Source organism: Desmodus rotundus, chromosome 10 (genome assembly GCF_022682495.2).
Source record: "Desmodus rotundus isolate HL8 chromosome 10, HLdesRot8A.1, whole genome shotgun sequence".
NCBI classification, from domain to species: domain Eukaryota; kingdom Metazoa; phylum Chordata; class Mammalia; order Chiroptera; family Phyllostomidae; genus Desmodus; species Desmodus rotundus.
The window spans coordinates 75,117,570-75,130,107 of NC_071396.1; the positions used below are offsets into that span (position 1 = coordinate 75,117,570).

At 34.7% G+C, this 12,538-nt stretch overlaps 1 protein-coding gene across 1 annotated transcript in view; it reads left to right on the forward strand.

Moving 5' to 3' along the window:
* MIB1 (MIB E3 ubiquitin protein ligase 1) overlaps positions 1–12,538 on the forward strand; it is a 120,558-nt gene that overhangs the window by 10,086 nt on the left and 97,934 nt on the right. The window contains exons 2-3 of the mRNA XM_024580196.4: positions 9,113–9,284; positions 11,304–11,433. Coding sequence (XP_024435964.2) covers positions 9,113–9,284; positions 11,304–11,433 — 302 coding nt within the window. The remainder of the gene's footprint in view (positions 1–9,112; positions 9,285–11,303; positions 11,434–12,538) is intronic.

Consider the following 12,538-nt stretch of genomic DNA (forward strand, 5'->3'; position numbering starts at 1 on the left):
ATTCTTAATTTTGTTTGACCTCATTTTCTACTTCTATATAACAAGTGCTAAAAATAACAAATATGTTAATAAAATTGTTAATTGCATACCTAATTTGACAACTTGTTTCTTTTGTTTATTCTGTATGGAGTCATGCTTATAATTTTATTTTGCAAGTTTATAATAGAGTAGCAGTGGCTACAAAAATAGATGAGAGAATAACTTGTTCAACAGAAAAGTTATGATGGAGTTGTAGATTTTTTGGGTGAGATGCCTTCAAAGTCATTTTCTTTTTATTTTTTTAAAATATTTTATTGTTCAAGTACAGTTGTCTGCATCTTCCTCCCACCACTCCCCCCACCAGCCATCCTCACCTCCCTCCCCTGATTCCACCCCCATCTTGGTTTTGTCCATGTGTCCTTTATAGTTGTTCTTGAAAAGCCTTCCCCCTTTTCCCCCCATTATTCCCTCACACCTCCCCTCTGGTTACTGTCAGATTGTTCTCAAAGTCATTTACTTAATGCATAACAAGAGTTGGTTGGAAGTAGATGGTGTTTCATTCTACCACATGATCTTTTCAGTTTTTAAAATGTATCTCTTTAAGATTTATTTGAACACTAGAATAGGATTTAATAGCACATATTTTGAATCTAGTATATTGTATGGAGGACATGAACTTTAGATAATGTGATTATTTTTCAGGTAGGATCAGAGCTAGGTAGAAAAAATTCCTGGCAGAGTGAACAGCATAAGAGGCCAAACTTTGTGATCAGACACAACTGGGTTTGAATTTGAGCCTTCTGCTTACTTACGTTGTATGGCTTCAGGCAGGTTACTTAATCTGAGCCTCAATTTCCTTATCTATAAATGGGAATAATAATGACCTTTTAGTATTGTTGGGAAGGTTAAATAAAGTATATATGAAGCACCGAGCTTGTTACTAATAAATAGTGGCTAGTATTATTAATAATAACAATTGTGTTTTCTTTAACTTAGTGTTTCTCAGGAATATGGAATATAGAATATACCAACTGGTAAGTCACCAAGGCCTCATCCTTATCAGGAATTTCAGGGAAAATAAGATGCTACTCAAGTTGGTTAATCCTCTTTTAATCTCTAAACATTTTGTTACATTGATATGGAGTTAAAATTGAATGAATCCATAAATCGGAAATAGGATTTCTTGGTTGGTTGAATGACATCAGCAATTATGTCCCAATAGGTAATTACATCTAAATCCTGGTTAATAACTTATAAATCATTTTTTAATGTTAGGTGAAATCTTTTAATTAGGGCAAAAATTTAGAGGATTAACTAGGCATTGTATTAGTCTATTAGGGGTGCTTGTTTTTTATTTTAAAAAGTTAAAATATTTATTACAAAATATTTAAATATCCAAGTATATAAATGATTAATAAATACTGGCAAACCCATCTAGAAGCAAAGCATTGTTAATACATTTGAGACACTGTTTACTTCTTCCCAATTTCATTCCCTTCCTTCCTCTCCTAAGGTAACCACTATCTAGAAATTAGTTATTCCCATAGGTTTGTTTACATTATACTGCTTTATTTGCAACATTTTGTATTGAATGCTTAAAAAACAATTCAGCCTTACAATTGAAGAATTCATCCATGTTGAATCATGTGGCTGTTGAATGTTCATTTTAAGTACTCCATTGTATACCTAATACAGGTTTCCACTCTCGTCACTGAACGATTATATTTTACTTTTGCTGTTATACAAAGTGATAATTTAGGTATTCTTGTTCCATGTTGAAGTGCTTCATGTAGTGGACTGCTTGTAGTGAGGACATTAGTTCTCTCTTTGAACCATCTTTTCTGTCTAGAAATACAACATTTTACTTGTATGGATCAGTGCTTTGCACATTTGAGCTGTTTTCATAGTCTCTTTTAACTTGTGGTTATTGATCTTGACTGGCATGTTTTACTGTTCTCATAAAATTTTCCAACAAAGAGACTTGAGCTATGTAAATTCTCTAAGTTCCTGCATTTAGGCGAGAGGCCATTAAAACAGAGCAGATGGTCATTTGAGTAGTAGTAGAATGAATGAAAAGCTATCATTAGGTGGTTCATTTAACAGTGGCAGATGTCTTCCTAAAGCTTCGCAAAGGAAAAGGGTATTAACTCTTAAGGGTAACACAGTATTCTGTAGGAAGGAGAAAAAGCGTTGATAGGTTTAGTTAGAAAATTAAGTTTTATGAAATGAAAATTTTAAGAAATAACACTTGCCAGGGCAAAGGAGGTTTAGACTGGGAGGACATGGTTTTAGATGAGAATAAATTGGGTGGATGTAGTAGAGGAAACAAAAAAGCTACCAATGTGAGAGATAAGTTAAATTTTAGCTATGTGAATACAAGGCCCCTCTCCTGTTTAATGTTTTCTTTAAACATAAATTAAATTGAATTGAATTAAATCCAGTTAATTGCATTCTCCTTTAAAATTCTGTAGTGCTCATTTTGGTAGTGGAAGGGGTTGCTTTGTTTACTTTTTCCAGTTCTCAGCATTAGTCTGTTTCACAGCTGTTCAGTAACTTTGTTGGCATTTGAACTGTGGGAACCAAGAAAGGATTTGGATGTGCTTTTGTGTGCATAAATGGTTTTCCTGAAGTATTCTTTAAAACCATGAATTGTAGAAGGGCCACCCTTTTTTAAAACCAGCTATCATTGTGTGTTTAAATGGTTTCTTTTAAAGAAAGCCTGTACTTAGATTATGAGCTCATGAATGTTATCATTGTACTTTGTGGAAAATGAACAGAGAAATAAAAATATGTAAATAGTTAAAGATTGGACTTTTTCTTTTTTTGGTCAGTTCGGATACATTTTCCCTATGCTTCTTATCAACTAACTCATTTGAAGAACTGCACAGATAGTTTAGAATAAAGCCTAAATACATAGGGATACCAGTTGTTCAGTGCATTTTACTTTTTGTAATGACATAGAAGACCTATTTTAGACCTTGTACAGAAACTTAACCATTGTGGAGACATTTACTTTATGCTATTTAATGTTATGTTTTTGGTCAAGGTGCTTTCCTATAGTAAGACGGATTAGACTCTAACTTCAGGTATGTGGCAATGAGAAGTGCGCTTAAATAAGGCATATATGAACATTTTCTTTTTATACACGTGGAATAGCTCAGTAGTCTAAGGGTTGAAAGAAACAAAACTTCTAAGTAGCAGTTATATACCCCATTGCTAAAGTAACTATTTGAAAATTGGTTTCTACAAATATTTGCTTAGAGCCTGTCATGTTTTTGCTTGTTTTAGCTTTTATTTTAATTATATGCTTATATTGCATATTAAATTCCCCTAGTCACCCAGCTGCTTCCTAGAATTAATACACACTCAGCGTAGAAAACTTGAAAAACTATCAAGGGTAATCCCATCAGCACATTTTGTGAATTGTTTTTCCTGTTTTTTTTGTGTGCATGGATAATATGTATTATGTAATTTATTTACCAAAATGTTATACTATAATTCTTTGCAAAGTACTTTATAAAATAATAATATCATTTACAATGTCAGCAACATTTGTTCTACATGGCTTAATAATTGAATTTCCCTGTATGAATTACCATAGATTATATATAAATAACCCCATATTTTTGACATCAGTTATGTTAAATTTTTGTTTCTATCTCCTACAAACAATTTACTATTTTGGATGTACCTTTTAAAAAATTTGAAGGCAGGGTCAAGGTTTTTTAAGGTATTTGAAATATTTTTGCACGTACCCTCCATAGAGGTGGTATCAATTTTATTTTTACCTTTCAGCAGTATCTGAGTGGCTCTCGACACCATCTTCACATGTACTGACATGTTAATTTTAATCTGTGCCAATTTGAGAGGATAAAATTGGTATTGTTTTGTGTTTTCTAAAATTATGAAATTAATAATATGCTTATAATTAAACAATTCAAAAGTATATAGAACAGAAGGTGAAACTGCCCTCTTTTTCCCCATCTGTGCACTCCCAATCACTGCCACCAGTTTTGGAGTGGGCTTTCATATTTTCTCTGCTTAACACACATGTATATGTGTGCTCACATGGGCATGCCTGTATGTGACTTGCAGGTTTCGTGTCATTCTTAGAAAAACTTTACTAAAAATTGTAAAATGTACTGTTCATCTTTTTTCCTAGCACTGTTACGGTTTTCTTTTTTCATGTTCTTTTATTCATCTTTATTTTTGGTATATATTTAAAGAACTATAATTTAACAAAGATTGCAACTTAAAAGCTTTGTTTCAGTCATAAAGGTTGTGTAGCAAATTACCCCAAACTTAGTGCCATGAAACAATTTGTATGCTCATGGCTTCCACGGGTCAGGGATTTGGATGCGGCTTACTGGGGAATGGCTTGTTTCTTTTCTGCTCCACGATATCTAGGACCTCAGCTGGCAGTGTCAAAGAGTAGAGGGACTAGCAGAACCAGGCTTTTTAGGGCATCTCTTGTACCTCTTTGTGGCTGCTCCATGTGGTATCTTCTGTATGGCAGCTTCATAGTAGCCAGATTACTACGACAGATTTCCTAAGGCATGCAGGGCATAAAACCTGAGGTAAGGAGAAAGACAAGTGGCACTTGCATTGTCTTTTATGGCCCAGTCTCAGAAGTCATATAGTGCCACTTTCATCACCACCTGCTGACCATGGCAGTTGCAGATGTCTACTCAGGTCCAGTGTGGGTGTGGGTGTGGGAGGGGCGATAGACCTGTCACTCCATGGTCACGTGTCATTGCCACATTGTCAGAAGAGAACTTGGGATGGGTATAGATTGGTGACGCCCTCTTTGGAAAATACAATCTGCCACACCTTTCCTCCATTTTATTTATTTTTTAAAGATTTTATTTATTTATTTTCAGAGACAGGGGAAGCGGGGGAGAAAGAGGGAGAGAAACATCAATTGGTTGCCTCTCCCACGTCCCCAGCTGGGGACCTGGTCTGCAATCCAGGCATGTTCCCTGCCTGAGAATCAAACTGGTGACCTTCGGTTCATAGGCCAGTGCTCAATCCACTGAGCCACACCAGCCAAGGCTCCTCCATTATAAATATAGGCAGTTTTCCAGGAATGTAACTGGTGTAAATTGCATGTATGAAGTAGGAATGTACCTGTATTTCAATATTAAAATTTGCATTTTTAAAAACTTATATTGTGGCCCTGGATGAATACTCAGCTGGTTAGTGTCGTCCCAATATGCCAAGGTTGCAGTTCAGTCCCCTGTCAGGGCACATAAAAGAATCCATAGATAAGTAAAACAACAAATTGATGTTTCTCTCTCTCCCTCTCTCCCCCTCCTTCCTCCCTCTCCCCTTCCCCCCTCTCTCTCTCTAAAATCAATTAAGAAACCCTCTCTCCCCTTTCTCTCTCTCTCTAAAATCAATTAAAAAACCCATTGTGATTCTTGCCATTTCTCATTAATTGCAGTTTTATGAAAATTTATAATTCAGCTTAATACCCCTGCATCAGACAAATATGATAGTTCTTTAAAAACCTTTATCTGCTGATAACGTTTTAGAATTTATGTTAAAAATATATATTTTTTGTGAGCTAGAATAATTTCATAGCATCATAAACTGTTATTTGTGTTGGGAGATAAAAATTGTAGGAGTAATTACAGACTTTTACATATTGATTTAACATAAGATATAGCAAATTCTTAGCAACCCAAGGGATGATTAGGCAGTTTATGGATTATGTTACTTTAAAAAAAATTTTTATGTGATTAGAAAAAACATTCTCTTTGTATTCAATTTATATACCTAGTAAGGAAGAATAGATGAAAGTTGCATTGAGCCTTTTGATTTATATTCTGAAAGACTGAAGCATGTAATACTAGTGAATGCTGATAGCTTTGAGTTGTGTAGCTATAAGTCTAGGATTTTTAATTTAAGTGTGCATTCTGTTTAGAATATTTCTTTTGGGCCTCTGACTGATGATAATTTTCACGATTGATGTAATCGGACTTAATTAACCACAGGATAGATTCCATCATTATCAACGATGAGAAGTGGTGGATGACCTGCTGGTATGTAGGACTATCTTGCATGGCAGTGCTGTCCACTGTTGCAATTCTGGAGTGAAACCAGTTAAAGAAACTGAGAAGACAGGTGTAGCCTCAGGGAAGCTATAAGCTTTTTGGGGGAAAACCTGAGACTGAAGATACAATGAGAGAAGGGCCATAGAGATCAGGTGGGTAATTTGCTAAAAGTGGGGATAATTCACACATGAGTAATTGAATATTCTCTCTATGCAGTCTCTGGGAAATAGAGAAATTAATTCAGTTCTTTGATTGTAAGTATTGCTGAATTTTCCTGGGAAATATGATGATTTTGACCACTAAATTATTTAAATAGATGAATAGTACATTTAATAAATCTATGTTAAGGTGAAATTAAGTGCAGTATAATTCTTTATAAATTAAGTTCAGTATAATCCTTTATATTTTGCCTTAAAGCCTTTCAAAGTATATTTACCTGTATTATGATGTTAGCTTCACGATGTCGTTTTCCATGTTGTCTTAGTCTGTTTGAGCTGCCATAACAAACTACCATAGACTGGGTGGTTTAAACAACAGGAATTTATTTATCACAGTTGGAAGTTCAAGACCAAGGTGCTAGCCACAGTGATTTCCTGGCTTGCAGATAGCCGCTTTCTTATGTGTCCTCATATGGTAAATAGAGAGAAACCTGGTCTCTTTTTTTCTTCTTATAAGGAGACTAATTCCATCATGGAGCTTATTCTCATTACCTCATTTACCTCCCAGTTTTGGGAAAACACTTTCAGTCCCAGAGTAGGTTAAGCTGATTGTAAACATTAGCTTGCTAGTAAGTTATATATAACTAGTCTTAATCACATACCCTTGTTTTTATCATTTAATGCAACAATTTAAATATACAGGTCAGAAATTATTTTATCTTGTTATTTCTCAGCATGACTCTAAAATTTATCTTTAAATCTCTGGCTATATTTCATATTCCTGCCAAACAAACAAAGCTTCTCTTGGTTCAGTGAACAGATTCTGTGCTTTTCTGAGATTTTTTTCTTTCTTCCTTTGAAAGGTCTACTCATCCACTATTTCTGTAAAACTTTTCTGGTTCTTTTCTTCATTTAGTGTCTTAGATGCATTTCTATCAGAGGCCTGGGCTTGCATTTTTGAATTAGTGTGTGCTTATTTAGTTTTTATTTTGTTCGGTGGCTCCCTTTCTGTTTTAAAGAGAACTGTTTCTAAATATCTCTAACATATCTATTTGTGTTCTGTTGAATGATTTAATTAGTACTTTTTTTTGTTATCTTCAATATCTATTGTTTTGTAACCCATAGCCACCAAGTCCTAAATCTCTCTTGACTCTATTTCTTTCCACTTGTACTCATACTGGTATCACCCTGACTTAAATTACCATTATCTCGTCCGGACCACTGTATAAACTTAGGACTTGATTCCCTTTCTCTAGCCACTTGTACTTTTTCCCCTTCTGTTCTCCACACCACAGCAAGAGTGATACTTGAAAGAGTGTAGCCAGAGGGACTGGCTACAGTAGCAGTAAGGAATTACTGAATGAATCAGAAGTTACTGATGTCCTTCATCTTCTTTGTACCTACAGTCAAGCATTTGTGTGGAAGGAGGCTGCAAGAGGATTGCACACAAAACTTTCTGATTTATGTGTCATGCTCTTTAGAAGTTCACTGGGCATCCCAACTTTTTCCTGATGTTCATTCCTCCCCATGCCCCCTTTGATTCTTAACCACCTCTGCTCACAGATTTATTTTTATGTTTGGCTCTTTATGTAGAATCTGGTTACTTTACTTGTTGGGATTCTAAATCTAGATAGAGAAAATGAATTACATAGAGTTTTTCTTATGAGGAAGTAGTAATAGTGCATTAGTTTTTGTAGCGTTTAGTACTTTTGTACTCTAGTCCTTGCATGTGCAACATATTACTTGATTTCTAGAATATCCTTTACCTTTAAAGAATGTATTGCTTCTTCCAAAGGGAACTGAGGTTTTGGGAACTGAAACAACTTCTTTCTTTTATTTATGGAAAATTTCTAAACTTACAAAAAATGTAATGAACTTCCATGTACCTGTTACCCAGCTTCAACATGAATAGTCCCCTCTGTCCCCTCCCAGTTATTTTGAAAGAAATACTGTTTTATATGTAAATACTTCCATTAAAATAACTTTTTCAAGGGTCCAAAGATAGCTATTGATAGAACCGGAACTGGAATTCAGGAGTGTGTCACTGTCTTACAGACAACACAGCTCTTCCTCATAGTTCAGAGTCAAAGCTGACCACATACTTCAACATTGAGACTACACGTTGTTTAAAAACCTTCTATTTTTGATTTATCGAACAAGTGATCTTAGTAGTGTAATAATACAATAATAGATGAACATTATCCTTAGTCCTATTACTCAGTTATTTTTATTACTTTTAGTGGCAACTTTTATAGTTCTAATGTCTGTCTCATTCACGCGTGTGAACATTTTTTAGTGAAGGTTATATTACCAAGGGCTTTCTTATTTTCTTTTTCTAGATTTTATTATTATTCCTTAAGAAAAAAAATACAACAAACTTAGCTATAGTATATTGTTACCCTTTTAACTGGGAAACTTGTTTGCTAATCATTTTCTGAATTTATTGTTTGTGGGGACAAAGTTAATACCTAGAGAAAAATTCTTAAGTTACTTGATAGTTTGTTTCTATGATATCTTGAAGATAAAATAGTCTTTTCTTTTGGAATAACTATTTACCTGGAGGATAAGCTTAAATTCCTCAAAAGATCCCTGAGTTTTGAAGTCTGAAACATCTCCTTGTAGGGAAAGGATTCTTCTTTCTTTCTCTTGATTAAACCTGAGTTCATTTTGTGGATGAGAACAAGGGAAGTGGTCTTGAGAAATATTTTTATGAAGGAAGAAGAGATGGGATAGAAACTATTTAGTCTATAATTTGTGCTGATTAAAAAATATTTGTAATATGTTATCTTGAAACTATATATGGTACATTTGAAATATTTCAGACTTTATTGAAATACTTTGTAAAATGCTGTGTTCTTATTTTCCCTTTAAGTAAATAATACCTGTAATTAATGTAAGCATGTATCCTTGTTTTAATAGGCATTAAGCATGATGGAACCATGTGTGATACCTGCCGCCAGCAACCAATCATTGGCATTCGATGGAAGTGTGCAGAGTGTACAAATTATGATTTGTGCACAGTTTGTTATCATGGAGATAAACATCACTTAAGGCATCGCTTCTATAGAATCACTACACCAGGAAGTGAGCGGTATGGGAATCAATTTTTTCTTCAGTTGCAATTCCTTGTTTATATTAAAATTCTATACTGTTCAGCCTTAAAAATAGGTTTAGGAAAACTTCTGACAGCTAGTTTAGTCAGGATGCAGATAACAGGCTAGATGTGGACCAGGCCTGCCTCTGTGAAGATGAAGCTGTATTTTTCCAAGATAATCTGGGCTGTTTTTTTGTCTCTTGTATAGAGACCTGACACTACTCAATATTTGGAAATGCAAGGGCAGGACAAGAGAGGCTGATTATTTTCTTCTTGCCATGCCTTCTATTCTGTTAATTGCAACCCCTAGGGCCCATTGATTGAATCAAAAAGCACTTATTAAGACTTTGAGGCAGCTACTATGCTTGTGTAAATTTGAAGATAAATAAAGCACAGTATTAAAGAGTTTACAAGTTAAGGTATTATTTGATCAACAGTGGTTATCATGTGATGTTTTATACTCTACGTAGAGATATGTATTAAGTGTCTTAGAAGTAAGAGAGAGGAGTCTTAATTGTGAATGGGTGTAGTTTCAGGTAATTTATTCTTTTCACATAGATATGGATAATGCATAGAAGCAAGAATCTAGCTAGTCATAGGGAGGCAGCAAAAGTAATAGAAAGATGGATTTTGGTATCATGGTATTCCAGTTCAAGTCATGGTTCTGCCATTTATTAACTAAGTAATTTGAAACAAATTACTTATTTTTGTCTTTTGATTACAATTTTTAAAGTTAGAGTATAATAAAGAAATTCTAAAAATGAATAGAATAATGAGATGAAAGTAGAAAAACAAAACAAAAAAACCCCAAATCTTTTTGATTTTATGAATGAGAAGGATGTAGGAGAATAAGAGATAGATGACCTTGAAGAACCCAGTTGGTCCAGATAATGAGTTTAGAATCTTTTTCAAGTCCACAGTCTTCGGGAGGTATGGAATACTTCGGAGACAGTTTAGTGTAGGCAAAATCCAGGGCACAGATGTATTTTACTTGGTATATACCATGCTCCAAAATTTTCAACGGTTGATAGCCTTTTGAAATCAGATGATTTTATACAAAAACTAAGTGTATGACTTCTTTGAACATACACACACACACCCCCATACCCAGAAGACTCAACCCTGTGCCTCCATTTGTTAATATCAAGGTTGGCTGAAGCACAGGAGAACCTGCACCCTGTAGACAAATAAGGTGTTTGAGTTCACCAAAGTCCCTACCACTCCCTATTGTCTTCCTAAATAAGCCTGAGGTCAACTGCTACTTGACATGTGTCATGTCTGTGATGCTATTTTTCTTAGGCCCTCATTTTTATTACTTGCTTAACAGTTGTAATTGATTTAAGTTTGTCATCTCTAAAATAGTGAAGAGTTTAGTGATACTCTGAAGTAGTTAGATTGGGTTCATGTGTAGATTCCACTACTATTTAACATTTGTGACCTTGGGCAAGTTACTTAACTCTTTGAGACTCAGGTTTCTTCTTTGTAAAATAGAAAATGTAAATATACCCTCCTCCTAAGGAGTGCAACAAACTTTATACTTCTGTAAGTACTTTTATGTATAGCAAAAGCTCAGTAAATATTAGCTGTTTTTATTACTGTTTTTTTTAAAAGATTATATTTATTTTTAGAGAGAGGGGAAGGGAGGGAGAAAGAGAGGGAGAGAAACATCAATTTGTAGTTTCCTCTCATGTGCCCCCCACTGGGGGCCTGGCCCGCAACCCAGGCATGTGCCCTGACTGGGAATTGAACCGGCCACCCTTTGGTTCTCAGGCCGGCACTCAATCCACTGAGCCACACCAACCAGGGCGGCTGTTTTTATTATTTCAACTACCACTGTCATTGTCATTGCCTGTGGATTGTAGAAGGTATTCCTGTATCATATTGCAATGGTATAAACCAGTACAAAGAAAAATCTTTCATATTTTCAAAATAACCTTTTATATAATCTCATTTTAAAAAGTAAATTACTATCACTTATTTTTATATAAATTTGAAAGCAAATAATTTTATTTTTAGGGTTCTGTTAGAGTCTCGTAGAAAATCTAAGAAGATTACAGCGAGAGGGATCTTTGCAGGTGCCAGAGTGGTACGAGGAGTAGACTGGCAATGGGAAGATCAAGATGGAGGAAATGGACGTAGGGGAAAGGTAAAACATTTTTATTTTTTTAAAAAGATTTTATTTATTTATTTTTAGAGAGGGGAAGGGAGGAGGGAGCGAGAGAGGGAGAGAAAGGTCAATGTGTGAGAGATACAGCAATTGGTTGCCTTTCACATGTCCCCAGCTAGGGACCTGGCCCAAAACCCAGGCAAGTGCCCTGACTGAGAATTGAACTGGTGACCTTTCGGTCCACCGGCCAGCACTCAGTCCACTAAGCCACACCAGCCAGGGCTAAAATATTTTTCTTGGTTCGTCATGTTATTCTAGAATATACAGCGAGATTTTTATTACTACTATATTTGAATTTCTTTGCCCATTTTTTCCTATGCCTAGAACAATTTTTAAAATCTTCCTTTTTTTCCTGAAAAAAAAAGGGATTATTCCTGTTCTGTATAAATATTGGCATTTCTTGAGAAAGTTGTTGGGTAGATTTTACCTTTTTACCTTTTTGTTGCCCAGAATGCCTTTCTATTTGGGCCAGTCCACCCTGAGCTTTGTCTAATGCTCTTAACTTTCTTACTATTAAAATTTCATTTGGATTTACTTGTTTTATATTCCATTTCTCAAAGACCTGTGTCTTAGGGGTAATAAACAGCTACTTTGTTATCTAGTCTACTTAACTGTTACTCTTCTCAGGTAGTGTATAGAGCTTTTTAGGGTTAATTTTAACAGTTATCCTGAAGGGAATTATGTACAGTCTGTTTCAATGGACTGGATAGCCAGAGATACTTGGCTAAGTGGACTGTTGGATTTATTTATTTTGGATTTTATGTTGCTTTTGCTGATCAGTAAATAAATATGTATTGAATTGTGTATAATCTGTGTTATGCTAAGTGCTAGATGTAACGAAATGAGTAATATTTCACATTTGAGACTTTTTAGCATTGAGGAATGATGATTTTTTTTTAGTTTAAAAAATGATTTTATTTTTCAATTACAGTTGACATACAATATTATATTAATTTCAGGCGTATACTCCAGTGATTAGACATTGTATAACTTACTGAGTGATCATCCGTATAAATCTACTATCCCTCTAACACCATACATAGTTATTACAATATTATGTACTATATTCTCTATGCTGTATTTT